Genomic DNA, 15,294 nt, shown 5'->3' with positions numbered 1-15,294 from the left:
TAATATACTAGGAAAAGGAAGAGAGATAGTATTGGTTTTGATGGTCCATCATTTGCTATTCTTACTCCTACTCCTCCAACTACACAAATGAGCATTGATGAGGGTTTGTCTATGAAGGTTGAAGGAAATGTGGAATAAGAAGCTTAGTTGGCAATTGAAATCTCCTTTTGAATAGAAAAGAAAAAGAGGAACATCGATGGCGCACAATGAAAATACTCACAAGTATACGGGCTGGATAAAATCAAAATATACTCGTACATGTATTTTTCATTATACCAAAGATGATGAAAACTTATTGAAGAAATTCATTGGGAGGTTGGGCAAGGAAAAAAGGAAAGGTCACAAGAAAGTGTAAGTCCCTAAATGTATTCATTATTTCTTAATTGCTTACATTTGTGTCTTGAACTTGTAATTTTAAATTCAGGACTAAGTGTATTGAGCTTCCAACTCTAACTTCATGACTAAATGTCCTAAACTTTTTAGCTTGTAACTCTAAGTTAAGGATTAGGTGTCCTTAGCTTTTGAGATTGTAAGTCTAAGTTCAAGACTAAGTATCCTTAACTTTTTAACTTGTAACTATAAGTTAAGCACTACCTGTCCTTAATTTTTGAATTTGCAACTCTAACTTTAGGACCAAGTGTCCTTAATTTTTGAACTTCCACTCTAAGTTCAGGACCAATTGTCCTTAACTTATGAGCTTGTTACTCTAAGTTCAGGACTTTAATTTATGAGCTTGTAAGTCTAAGTTCAGGACCAAGTGTCCTTAACTTTTGAACTTGTAACTGTAAGTTAAGGACTACTTGTCCTTAATTTTTGAATTTGCAACTCTAATTTCAGGACCAAGTGTCCTTAATTTTTGAACTTCCACTCTAAGTTCAGGACCAATTGTCCTTAACTTATGAGCTTGTTACTCTAAGTCCATGACTTTAATTTATGAGCTTGTAAGTCTAAGTTCAGGACCAAGTGTCCTTAACTTTTGAACTTGTAACTATAAGTTAAGGATTACATGTCCTTAATTTTTGAATTTGCAACTCTAACCTTAGGACTAAGTGTCCTTAATTTTTAAACTTCCACTCTAAGTTCAAGACCAATTATCCTTAACTTATGAGCTTGTTACTCTAAGTACAAGATTAATTGTCCTTTAATTTATGAGCTTGTAAGTCTAAGTTCAGGACCAAGTATCCTTAACTTTTGAACTTGTAATTGTAAGTTAAGGACATCATGTCCTTAATTTTTGAATTTGCAACTCTAACTTCAGGACCAAGTGTCCTTAATTTTTGAACTTCCACTCTAAGTTCAGGACCAATTGTCCTTAACTTATGAGCTTGTTACTCTAAGTTCAGGACTTTAATTTATGAGCTTGTAAGTCTAAGTTCAGGACCAAGTGTCCTTAAATTTTGAACTTGTAATTGTAAGTTAAGGACTACATGTCCTTAATTTTTGAATTTGCAACTCTAACTTCAGGACCAAGTGTCCTAAACTTATGACCTTGTTACTGTAAGTTCAGGACCAAGTGTCCTTAATTAGGAATTGAGGACTAACTTATAAACTTTCTAACTTTGATATTTTCAAAATTTTCAGGGGACAAACTGATATATATATATATTGAGGATAATGGTGTGAGAAATAATCCATATAAATTGTACCATCAAAAAATCAGTAGCAAAATATTCTTCCTTGAACTTGTAGATAGTAGCTTTGTACTTGATGATAAGGTTTGATAATTTACAAGGCATTTGTTTTCTTTCTTCTTAATTTATTATTTTTTAATTATTTATGACTGATGGAATTTTTTTCTTTTTTTGCCTTTTTATGAAGCATATTGACATTGCCCTGTATTATTTGAGAAAGAAGGAATGCTACCACCCTTGCACCCATCCTTGTTGTTGTACAACTACAGATATACTTTTTGATAACTATATGCTAATTATGTATACGGATTTCAATGAAGATGCTTCAGATGAGTTTTGGTGTGATGATAATCAGTTGGTTCTCACACCATATGTGTGAGGGTGACAATCGTAGATGTGGAATTGCTTGGACAGAGGTTGACAAAATCTTTTTTCCATGTCGGCTTCCTTCAGAAGATAATGATGTTGTGACATGTTTTCTTTTGAGGGTATTGGACTTGAATGAGAGAAAGATTGATGTGTACGATTCCATATATAGTGAGTCATATGAGCAAGGAATGAAACACATTGAAATGTATGCACGCATGATCCCCACTTGCTAAAGTTCTCACAGTTTGAGAAAATCACAAGTCTTTTGGAAATGCATTCAACAAATTTGATATTCAGTGGCAAAGATCACCACACCAAATTGGATCGTACGTGTTGTCATTTGATATATAATTTATATGTACTTTAGCTTTATTTTATTAAAGATATTGTTTAATTGACTCCATATCTTACATTTTTCTTAGGACTGATTGTGATGTATTTCTAATCAAGTATGTGGAGTTATTGATGATGGGAAAGGATGTGGAGAAATTTCAACCTGGGGACATCAAACTTCAGAAAAGAACTTGCAGCAAATCTTTGGGCACATGGAGAGTGGAAAAGAAATTCTGGTTATGATACACCACCAGAAAATATCGGCGATGACTATGATAGTGAAAATGAAACTTTTTGCCCAAAGGAGTTGTAGTGTAGTTGTAAAGAAAGTCACTTGTAGTGAAATTGGTATAAAATTGCTGTAAAGAATCCATATGAATTCTGAAATATCCTGTAAATTGTTCACAAGGCACTTTATTTTGTTTGCAAGCATAATTTTTTGGTCACAGCTATGCTAAATTACAGTTTCAGCAGTAATATGAAGGCATCATGTTATTAATTTTTTTCTTTCTATTAACTATTGATTTGTCTATTTTTTCACAGTTTTAAAGGGCCAATCTTTGATTAAATTGTCTTGAAGTTTTTAAAAATTCAAAGCAACACACATTGATTGTTGTAGAACTTCAGAATCTGTTAACTATATCCTTATTTGTTGAAGGATAAAAATAATATTCAGGAGATATTTTTTAAAATGTGCTAAACTTCTGGAATATAGACAATAAACTGAGATTTTCAGAAGTTAAGGACATTTTAGAAATTTATTTCCTATATATTAGATTCATATTTCAAATGTTCAGGACGTTTCAAAAAATTATATCCTGAAGTCTACTTGTACCAATCTCATTTTAAAAATAAAATGTAGCAAGCTGTGTTTAGCAAGCTGCATATGTCAAGTTTTATAACTATTGATTTGCCCATTTTAAATTGCTAGTCTTTTATTAAATATGTAGAAATATAGCAAAAGATGCATTGATTGTTGTAGAACTTCAGGACATAATGTTCATAAACGTCCTGATTTGTTGAAAGGATGAAAATAATATTCAGGACATATTTTTCTGAAATGTCCTGAACTTCTGGAAATCTAGAAAATAATATGAGATTTCCAGAAGTTAAGGACATTTTAGAAATTTATGTCCTTAATATTAGATTCATAGTTGAAATTTTCAGGACTTTTAAAAGATTATGTCCTTAACTTTTAAAAGAACTCTCTTGTTTACTTACGGCAAGAATAAAATCTCATAAACAATAATTGGTCCGACAAAGGTAAATTGAACTCCCAGAAAAAGAAAAAGAAAGAAAGAGCACGTAAGCGCAAAGAAACTTTGAAAATTTAGGACATCTTTTAGATAACCATCTGCTAATGTTTACTGCTCAAATAAAAATAATCTAAATGAATCTAATTTATAGCAAAAACTTAAAAGAGTAGATAAACATAAGTGGATATATCTATTATTCTCTATGCTTCCTTGAAAATGGATGGACTGCCGGAGAATATATACAAGATGTTCTATTATGACCAATTCTTCTGCAGCGATCACATTTGAATGTTATTTTTGATGATTCGCTAGCTGGAATATGCCTTTTCTTCTGCCTTCTACCTGGCGGGACTTTGAAATTTGGAGGTTTAATAATTTGTGACTTAACACTCTCTGGTACAATCCAAGAATCCATATGTCCTACATGATGTATTTGTCTTTCATATGTTTTCAGCCAAAATTCTTTTAAGTACCAGTCCGAGCAGAAATTAGACTTCTTGATGTTTCTCTTCTCGATAGCTGCAATTTCATGTATACATGGTAATTCATTAAATTAAAACTGAAAACAATCCCATGTTCTTTTGTTTAAGTCCACCAAGAAAGTAATTCCTTCTTCCTCAACTCTAGAACGCTATTAATCAACAGGGAAAACCTTCAAAGTTGAAAAACTATAAGTTAATACATTATGTTAAATTATCATTAAAATAATAAGCTAAAGTAAGAACATAATACTTACATTTAAAGTAAAAGCTAAATCTATCTTTTTCTTCAATTCCTCTTCTACCCAACAAGAAATGTCATAAAAAGTTCCTTCTGCTTCATTTCTTCTTTCATAAAATCAACGTTGTAGCTTCACTTGGATGAAATCCATCATTCTTAATATAGGCAGCTCCCTTGCTTCTAATAAAACAGAATTCATTGACTCAACTATGTTTGTTATGAGCATGTCATATCTTTGTCGTGGACTACAAGAACGTGCCCACTTTTCCGGTGGTTCTTCCATCAAGTAGTCAAAATTCTTCTTATCAACTTTTGCTATATCTGACATGTATAGATCAAACTCTTTGCGCCTGTATACTCTTGCAGCACTTTGGAAAAGTTTTATGACCTCACTTTTCACTTTCCTTCGCTTTAGGTTCTGTTCCAAATGATAGATATAAATCCCATGGTGGCTTTCAGGATATACCTTTGCAATGCCATGTGCAATAGATTGATGCCTGTCCGATAAAAAAATTAAATTATCACGGCTCCCAATTGCATTGCGAAGCTCACTAAAGTACCACTCATAGGAATTGTTATTTTCAGATTCTGCAATTCCAAAGGCTAGTGGGAATATTTGATTATTTGCATCCTTTGAAACTGAAATCATTAAAACACCACAATATTTTGACTTCAAAAAGGTTGCATCAACGGCAATCACTGGTCTACAATGATTCCAACCAGCTATTGATGATCCATATACATAAAACATATAAAGAAACCTAAAAATATAGTTTAACAGAAGGTTAAAAATACAGGACACCAAATCCTTAATATTTACACTACACACATCAAAGTTAAGGACAACTTGTCCTTAAAATTTTCAATGCACACATCAAATTTAAGGACACCATGTCCTTAACTTTTACAATGCACACATCAAAGTTAAGGACACCATGTCCTTAACATTTTTACTGCACACGTCAAAGTTAAGGACACCATGTCCTTAACATTTTCACTGCACACATCAAAGTTAAGGATACCATGTCCTTAACATTTTCACTGCACACATTAAAGTTAAGGACACCATGTCCTTAACTTTTACACTGCACACATCAAAGTTAGGGACACCATGTCCTTAACTTTTACAATGCACACATCAAAGTTAAGGACACCATGTCCTTAAGTTTTTCACTGCACACATCCAAGTTGAGGACACCATGTCCTTAACATTTTCACTGCACACATCAAAGTTAAGGATAGCTTGTCCTTAACTTTTACAATGCACACATCAAAGTTAAGGACACCATGTCCTTAACTTTTACAGTGCACACATCCAAGTTAAGGACACCATGTCCTTAACTTTTTCACTGCACACATCCAAGTTAAGGACATCTTGTCCTTAACTTTTACAATGCACATATCAAAGTTAAGGACACTATGTCCTTAGCTTTTACAATGCACACATCCAAGTTAAGGACATCATGTCCTTAACTTTTTCACTGCACATATCAAAGTTAAGGACACCATGCCCTTAAGCACACATCAAAGTTAAGGACACCATGTCCTTAACTTTTTCACTGCACACATCCAAGTTAAGGACACAATGTCCTTAACATTTTCACTGCATGCATCCAAGTTAAGGACACCGTGTCCTTAACTTTTACAATACACTTATCAAAGTTAAGGACACCATGTCCTTAGCTTTTTCACTACACACATCGAAGTTAAGGACACTATGTCCTTAACATTTTCACTGCACACATCTAAGTTAAGGACACCATGTCCTAAAGTTTATAAAACAGAATAATAAACTCTTTTTGATTCTTTACCTGTTGTTGTCGTCTATCTTTATGTTAGTGTATGTTCCCGATTTTTTACTTTTCATCATATATAAGTATGAAGACAATAATTCATAATTCTCTTCAGAACTTCCTCTTATTAAAGCTGAAGCACGTTGAATAGCACACCACACCTTGTGATAACCAATGTCTAGTCCATGCAAATTTTGCATTTCTGTCATGACAAAGGCTGGTGTAACTTCAAACCTTGGGTCTCGAAGATTGTCGATAATGTAACCACTCATCAACTTTAAAGTTGCATGCCTTTGATCAGCTTTCATAGTGTTAACTGAGCAGTCATGATTTTTCTCAATCTTTACTATCTTGAATAGTGTTTAATCTTTAATTCTGAAAGCACGCACACACCACCCACACCTATCGTCATTGCATTTCAATGAATATCGTGTTGAGCTTGATCTAACAACCTTGAATTCAAAATGTCCTTTAATTGCTATATTCGAAAAATAGTTAATTATACTCTTCTTTTTTTCAAATATTGATCTCACTTTTATTTCATCCAACGAAGTATTTTCTCTTAATATCGTAGTTGGGGATTCTTTTTGTTTCGAATTTGAGCTTCTTCTAGTTAGTTGAGTAAAGGTTTTTTCAGCAACTTCTTCTATTACTGGTGCACTCTCTAAGACTTGAATACCCAAAGCTTGTTCGTTGTCAATCTCTATAATACTTTGTCCTTCCACTTGAATAAAATCAAATGTTTGAAGCACCTCTTCAGTTATTGGTTGAGCTTCAACCACATCTATTTCCATTATCTGTTGGCATTTGTCTTGGTTGTCTTGTTGAGTTTCTGTATTGACATGTTCAAAGGTGCTTGTATAACCAAAAACTCTTTCCGAAACATCAACTATGAAACGACAGCCCTTGAAGAGTGAATGACTTTTTAGTAACTCTATAAATGCGTAAAGATCTAAATCTTTGGATACAAGCATTCCCTTGCTTGTTACCAGATTGAAATCAAACCATATCATTGCTTCAAACCTGTCTCTATCCAATTCAATAACTTCAAAGACCTGGTTAATGAAATCTTCAAATTGAATTGCCTCAGGTACTAGAACAAGCTTTGTTTGATGATCAAGATACTTATAGTCTGCACTCCATCTACCATTAAAAGCAACTATAATACATATTGTATCCATCCTGCAAGTCAAGAAAATGGAAAATTCAGGACATATTTATACAGCAATCGTGAAGTTAAGGATACGATGTCCTAAACTTTATCAATACAAGTTGCAAAACACAGGACACCATGTCTTTAATATTTAGAACAACAGTTATGAAGTTAAGGACATCATGTCCTAAATTTTATTAATAAAAGTTGCAAATACAGGACACTATGTCCTTAATATTTACACAGTAATCATGAAGTTAAGGACATCATGTCCTAAACTTTATCAGTACAAGTTGCAAAAACATGACACTATGTCCTTAATTTTTACACAGTAGTCATGAAGTTAAGGACATCATGTCCTAAACTTTATCAGTACAAGTTGCAAAAACAGGACACTATGTCCTTAACTTTGATGTGTGCAGTCAAAATGTTAAAGACATGGTGTCCTTAACTTGGATGTGTGCAGTGAAAAAGTTAAGGACATGGTGTCCTTAACTTTGATGTGTGCAGTGAAAAAGTTAAGGACATGGTGTCCTTAACTTTGATGTGTGCATTTTAAAAGTTAAGGGCAAGGTGTCATTAACCTTGATGTGTGTAGTGAAAATATTAAGGACATGGTGTCCTTAACTTTGATGTGTGCAGTAAAAATATTAAGGACATGGTATCCTTAACTTGGACGTGTGCAGTGAAAAAGTTAAGGACATGGTGTCCTTAACTTTATCAATACAATTTGCAAATACAGGACACTATGTCCTTAATATTTAGAACAACAGTCATGAAGTTAAGGACATCGTGTCCTTAACTTTATCAATACAATTTGCAAATACAGGACATCATGTCCTTAATATTTAGAACAACAGTCATGAAGTTAAGGATATCGCGTCCTTAACTTTACCAATACAATTTGCAAATACAGGACACTATGTCCTTAATATTTAGAACAACAGTCATGAAGTTAAGGACATCATGTCCTAAACTTTATCAATACAAGTTGCAAATATAGGACACTATGTCCTTAATATTTAGAACAACAGTCATGAAGTTAAGGACATCGTGTCCTTAATTTTATTAATACAAGTTGCAAAACACATGACACTTTGTCCTTAATATTTTTTAGAACAACAGTCATATTAAGGACACCAAATCTTTAACATTATGTCCTCAATATTTACAGAACAATCACAGAGTTAAGGACGCGATGTCCTTAACGTTATCAATACAGAAAAGAAAAAAAAAATCAAATTCCTAGCATCTTATTCTTTAGTAACGAAATAAAAATTCACACAAATACACAAAAGCATATAGAGATATCTGAAACTTTAAAACTTACTGTAATTTTATGGTGAATTTTGGACGAGAAAGTTGAATTTTGAACTTAGAGTGGAAGTTTGAAATCGGAAGAGAATCTTATGCAATTTTGGACGATCACAATAATTTTCTGCACGTAAGTTTGAGCTGCTGTTGATCCTAAATAAGGAGCGTAGGTATCATCGAAATCCTATATAGTAGAAGGGTATTTTCGTCGGAACGGATAAAAATTTATTAAAACAGTGGCTAAAAGACTAAATACATTTAAAATAGGGGTTTAAAAATAAATACACGTGTTATTATTCGCGATCTGTGCACATCTCCCGAGAAAGTAAGCAGGTCCATCGTTTAATCAACCAACCTTTAATATATGTGAAACCTCTTTGTTGGCTGAACATGTAGACCATCAGTGATGGAATCAAACTTAGCTCCGGCGAAAGCTCCGTCAATAGCATCCATTCTCAACAACCCACACGCCGGTAAATCAGATGGATGGTGGTGGCCCACTTCCTCATCCCTTCCCGTCGTTCCTGAATTCGCCCCACTAAACCCACTTCCTAAACCCGGATCTGATTTAACCCGAACCGATTTCACCCCTTACATTGCCTCCTTTTCCGATCCTTTTGCCCGTTTTCACGATATCCAAACCCACACTAAATCTACCCTCCTCCTCGACGATCAAAATGGCGAAAATGCCCTTGTAGCGTGCCTTCGCGAAGTGCCGTCTTTGTACTTCAAGGAAGATTTTCAGTTGGAGGATGGCGTCACGTTTAAATCCGTGACGGCTGAGAATTTGGTTGTGCAAGAGAAGTTGTCGCAGTATTTGGATGTAGTGGAATTGCACTTGGTCAGGGAGATTTCGTTGCGTTCGAGCTCGTTTTTTGAGGCGCAGGGGCAACTGGAGGATCTGAATTCAAAGATCGTCGAAGGGTGTAAGAGGATCAGGGAATTGAAAGAGACAATAAGGCTGCTGGATACTAATTTGGTGGGGCCTGCTAGAAAGTTGCAGGAGTTGAATGTAAAGAGGAGTGATTTGGTTGCTCTTCAGAACAAACTCAACCTCATTATATACGTTAATCAAGCTTTATCAACTCTCAATTTGGTATGTTTGATTTCAAAGAACATTTTACGTCTAAATACTATTATTGATAATGGCACTAATTGTAAGAATGATAGTAGAGAAATGGTTATTTATGATCTTCTTTGGTAGAGGAAAGAAGTTGCACTTATGTATCTCCTCGTGTATAACACAAGCCACTGTTCGTTGAAGGTTTTGGAGGACACCCTCTTTTGTGATGCTGCTGGAATAGTGTTAGTGAAATTTTCCCTCTAGTTGACAGTTTTAATAGCATTGATATTTATGAGAAAAAACATGAAAATATTAGGATTCAAAATTTCTTATTAGGTGTAGCTTGAGGATACATTATAAGATTATGATAATAAGACTCGTAGTCTTTTAGGAATCTTGGGATTTTTTGGCAACTTGAATCTGAATGGTTTATTTGGTAGGTTGTGGTAGTTTAACTTGAGGTTAGATATAAAAGAGTGAGTAGAGGTCTTCTGTGGAAGAGTTACAGTAAAAAAAGGTTAATAAAAGAAAATTTCCTACAAATACAATCTTGCACTTAGAAATTGACCCGAAGATGCACTAAAGTAAAGTGACCGAAGATACGTAGAACTTTGTTGGTGTCTTGAAAACATTGAATTCAGTAATAGAAAAGCTTTTGGAGCTTTTGGTGGAGATGCTAAACAATTCTCCCTCCGTTTCAATTTATATGACTTAGTTTGACTCAGTACGGAGTTTAAGAAAAAGAAGACTTTTGAAACTTGTGATCTTAAACATGCCATATTATTTGTGTGGCTATAAGACGCTTGAAACTTATGATTTTAAGCATTTATAATATTTGTGTAGCTATAGAAGCTTCTCATTAATGGTAAAATGGAAAGTTTAAAGTTGAATTATTTCCAGATATAAAAATGTGTCATTCTTTTGGAATAGATTAATAAGGAAAATGTGTCACATAAACTAGAACAGAGGAAGTAGAAGATTATAATTTTTTTGATATCGGAGAAATTCCTTGGTGACTTTTAGCCCGAGTCCAATTGGCGTAAAGGCTCAAAATTTTGGAGAGTATGAGCTCGCCACTCTACCCTCCTCCTAGCTCAAAAACCAGCTTTGTTCACAGTAGTCGTCGAATTCGTGAGTGCACCTAATTCACATAGTGACGTGTTGCATCTTTATTACTGAACCAAAGCCTGGGGGGCAAGGGGCACTGGATTATAACTAGGGGACTAAATTGTAACTCGATTCTTGCTTTGGGGTGGAGGTCTTCCATGGAAGAGAGGTAAAGATGAAAAGTCTGAGGTATCCCTACATTGCTTGTACCCAAATTTAGGGACGCAAGAGGGAATTCAAAAGTGTATACCAGAATGTTTGAGAGAGAAGATGGGTAAAGATTTAAATCAGGTCAAATGTAAGTCTACCACTAACAAGTCCTTCATAGGAAATAGAGAGATCAGAGAGAGACAAAAATGCTATTATTCAGCTTTAATCATGAAGAAAACTTACCAATATCTTTGTACATATGCACAAGAGAGAAACTTCAACTATATTCTTAAAATTAGGTCTACAGGAGTAAAGGAATAATGAAAATATAAGGTTTAGAAAAGCATGCGGCCAAATAGTATTCCCTATAGAGGTATGGAAGTGCCTTAAGGCTTAGAGAAATTAGAGTAATACGTCTTACAGAAGCTATTCGTTGATAAATGAAGGAGAGGAAAGATGCCAAATAAGTGTCAAAGAGTACCTTGATTTCGATATATACGAACAAAGTATATAAGTAGAGTTGTACAAGCTATATATGTAGAAGATTGTCTTAATCTGTTATGTTGAAATAAAGGAGATGTGGGTTAACTCAGGCTGTTATACCTTTTAAACTATGCTCAAGCTTCTTTTTTCCCATAGCTGCCAGCTCTCCTCAAGCTTTCTATCTGCAGCTTAACCAATTTTGTGAAGAATTTTATATTTCAATGGAGGAGGACAAAGAACTGATGTCCTAGCCCCAAAGAACATCATTACTTTCTTTATGCAAAGCTTTAGCCCCAAATGGGAACTTTATCATAGAAAAGTCAATAGGACAGATCTGCGTGAACAGTGAACAGTGAAGATCAGATGGCGACTAAACAGTGGGGTTTATGCAAATTCCAACACCACCACAAGGTCCTCCGGTCCCCAGCGACCAATCCTCAGTGAGGATCTCCGGTAGGCAAGCCCCCACGCGCCACCGGAAGTTAGGGTTCCGGCGAGAGTGACGCTTCACGCGCCGGCGCGTGAGGCCATTTCCGGCATCTTCCAAGTCTGATTTTTCTTCTGTGCCGATCGCCTATCCTTTCCGACTCGGCCCTTCAAAATTTTGTGGATTTTCAGTTACCAGAATCGTGTTTTCCGGCGACAGCAGTGGTTTTCCGGACCTCATTTTCACATACTAAGGTCGCCTGTTCATTCCAACATCAGCCTTTAAACTTCCACCATTTTGTTGAATTCAATTGCTTCCGACGAAGAGAGAAGTCACAGCAGTTGCGTCTGTCAACTGAATGGATCGAATGCTCAGCTTCAATTCTAGTGTCAAAACTTTTGAATTAAGGAGTATCAAAGAGGAAGCTAAGGGATGGTATATTTTTACAGAACGTAGCAGAAGATTCTCAAGCAAGATTAAAATAGATGACAACAACCTCCGATGGGTGTGCGAAGCTTTGATCGAAGCTTCTCTCCAGACTGGCAACAACTGCAAAAGATGGGGCAGGAAGGTGCAAACATACACTTTCCGGGTTGTCCAAAATTTCAACAGTTATGGTCGGTTCGTCAGGATTGAAGTTATCATAGGGGCTAACAGATCTGCAATCATTATACTGGAAGGCAATTACAATAAAGGATGGGAGAACATAGCAGGTATGATACAAGGTTATCTGGGAACATATGTAGACCCAAGATTTTATCTCTATGCTGATCAATCAAGGTCTTATAAGGAAGCTGCTAATATATCACATTGGCCAACTACAAATAATGCCAATGTTGGACATGGAGCACTCCACGAAGAGCTCGGAAATGAAAACTTCCTATCGAAATGCCTCATAGGTCAGTTCAATGACCCATTTAGCTTGAGCCCAAAGGCAGAAGTAATTCAGAAATGGTTCACAAGCAGATGGCAAATCACAGCGGGTCTCAAGGTCACTCCCATCGAGCATAACCAGTTCCTTTTTGAGTTCCCTTCCAGATTCGAAGCAAACAGAGTCAAACCTGGTGACTGGTTCTGGAATGGAAGAAGATTGACCTTGAAATGGTGGTCTTTGGTGGCCGGAGCAGATATGATATCTGCAAAATCGGAGCATCGATGGGTGAAAGCTTTTGGAATTCCTATCCACGCATGGACGACGGACACTTTCAAGTTCATCGGAGACGAGTGTGATGGCTTCGTCGATATTGACGATGACACTAAACATAGAGTTCACTTTTTTTGGGCACGTATCTGTGTGGTTAATCGAAGAGAAGAATTACCAAGAAACCTGGAGCTGATTACAAAGTACTGGGGCTTTGAAATCTCGTTACTAGAAGATGCTTACACAAAAATCAGACCTGCCGAAAAATCCTTTTCCGATGAAGCAAGGGAGAAGATGGCAGGAGTGGGCACCTCGAACCCTGCATCGGACACAGTCTCACATGTAGAAGGACAGGTTGGCAGTAACCTCGCATCAGGAACAGTCTCACATGTAGAAGGACAGGTTGAAAGCTTATATTTGAATGCTGGTTCATCTCGTAAACCAGTAGGTCTACGAGCTATATTGGTCTCTAATAAAAAGGGTAAAGGGCTTGCAAATCAATCACAAAACTCGGGTCGAGGAGCATATCGAGAATATTACCAAAAAGGCCCAATTAGTAAGAAGACCACATCAAGGAAGTCAAATGAGTCAAAGCTTTTTAACGAGAAGGCAGTGTGGAGGCTAACTGTGCTTAAACCCGACCCAAATGCTTCAAAATTAAAAGAACAGGCAGCTGAACCCTCATCCTCGAAGGAACAAAACACAACACAATCTTGCCCCATGGCTTTGGTAAACCAGAGTCCAGATAACTCCCCTTCAGACGCAGATGATGAAGGGATCCTGGAAGAGAGAGTCCACAGGCCACTTCGCATACATTCGCCGATACTAGATATGGTCCCAGCAGCTAGCTTAGACACAGATTTTTCTTCTCAAGCAATATGTGAAGCCCTCCCACTGACATGGTATGAGGGAGGTCCCAGCGCACAACTTATTGATACTCCATCCCTAATCGAAACTTCAAAATGGACCAAAATCACAATGGTCAAGGCGTGCAAGGCATTTGGGGTCAATGCGACAGGGTTCGAGCATGATCTTCTGAACATAATTCTAAGGATGGAGCAACGAAGACAAGTCCAAATCCAACAACAAGAATCAAAACAAAAAGGCAGGGAAGGAGAAGAGGAATAAATGAGAGGGAAAGGAAAAGATTAGCATGTGGGATTAATTATGACATAAGAGGGCAGAATTAAGTTCGAAAAGTGGTGACTGGGATGCAACCCCTTCCTTTTTTAAGTTCGAAAACATGTGGCTTCAATCTGAAGGATTTCTAGGCAAACTAAAGAGCTGGTGGCAGAATTACACATTCACCGGTAGAGCTGATTTTATCCTTGTGCAAAAGCTAAAAAGCCTAAAGAAGGATATCACTACCTGGAACACGGAAGAGTTTGGGAAGGTGGAAACCAGGAAAAACAGGGCACCAGAGGAGCTAATGGCGCTAGAACAGGCTGTAGAAGACAAATAGTTGACTTTATCTGAGGCGAATCAAATGGTCAGTATAAGGAAAGAATTGCAGCAATTAGCCAAAGCAGAAGAAATCTCATAGAGGCAAAAATCAAGATGTCTTTGGCCGAAGGAAGGAGACAAAAACACCAAATACTTCCGGAAGATTGCCAACTCTCATAGAAGAAGCAATTGCATAGACAAACTCATGATCGGGGATGAGATCATAGAAGATAGGGAGCAGATAAAGCTGGAGACACTGGATTTTTATGAAAACTTGTACACTGAGCGGGAAAGTTGGAGGCCATCTGCTAATTTTGAAGAAATTGCAACCATTACATAAGAAGAAAAGAGGAGGGGTTGGAGGCATCTTTCAATGAAGAGGAGGTTCTTGCAGCAATCAGCTCTAGTGCTCCCGACAAAGCACCAGGACCCGACAGGTACACAATGGCTTTCTACCAGCACTCATGGGAGTTCATTAAACATGACATACTTGCAGCCATGAGTTACTATCACCAGCACTGTTGGATGGTTAGGTCATGTAATGCATCTTTCATTGCGCTCATTCCTAAAAAGAAAGGGGCAATGAAGCTAAGGGACTACAGACCAATTAGTCTAATTGGCAGTGTGTACAAAGATCATAGCCAAAGTCCTAGCTGAAAGGTTGAAGAAAGTAATGGGAAAATTGGTCTCAAATCAACAGAATGCATTCATACAAGGAAGGCAGATTACAGACGCTTCACTAATAGCAAACGAGGTCCTTGATTGGCAGTTAAAGCAAGGGGATGCAGGGATCCTATGTAAGCTGGACATAGAAAAAGCCTTTGATCAACTAAATTGGACCTACCTCATTTCCATTCTCAGGCAAATGGGATTTGGGGAAAGATCGTTAAAATGGATCAAGTTCAATATCT

At 36.5% G+C, this 15,294-nt stretch overlaps 2 protein-coding genes across 3 annotated transcripts in view; one reads left to right on the top strand and one right to left on the bottom strand.

The window, feature by feature from the left end:
* Positions 1–4,427: 4,427 nt before the first annotated feature.
* On the bottom strand, positions 4,428–6,410 carry LOC138905901 (protein FAR1-RELATED SEQUENCE 4-like). Its single transcript, XM_070194415.1, has 2 exons — positions 6,121–6,410; positions 4,428–5,070 (listed from the first exon to the last, which is right to left on the bottom strand). The coding sequence occupies exons 1-2, from the start codon at positions 6,408–6,410 to the stop codon at positions 4,428–4,430; spliced, it is 933 nt and encodes a 310-aa protein (XP_070050516.1).
* A 2,472-nt stretch (positions 6,411–8,882) lies between these two features.
* Positions 8,883–15,294, top strand: part of LOC104112049 (vacuolar protein sorting-associated protein 54, chloroplastic-like) — a 44,919-nt gene continuing 38,507 nt past the window's right edge. For both annotated transcript variants that reach the window (XM_070196265.1, XM_070196264.1), the window contains exon 1: positions 8,883–9,665. In XM_070196265.1, coding sequence (XP_070052366.1) covers positions 8,976–9,665 — 690 coding nt within the window. In that variant the 5' untranslated portion in view covers positions 8,883–8,975. The remainder of the gene's footprint in view (positions 9,666–15,294) is intronic.

Source organism: Nicotiana tomentosiformis, chromosome 2 (genome assembly GCF_000390325.3).
Source record: "Nicotiana tomentosiformis chromosome 2, ASM39032v3, whole genome shotgun sequence".
Lineage (NCBI taxonomy): Eukaryota > Viridiplantae > Streptophyta > Magnoliopsida > Solanales > Solanaceae > Nicotiana > Nicotiana tomentosiformis.
The sequence above is the reverse complement of the archived record's forward strand: the minus strand, read 5'-3'. Positions and strand labels throughout refer to the sequence as shown.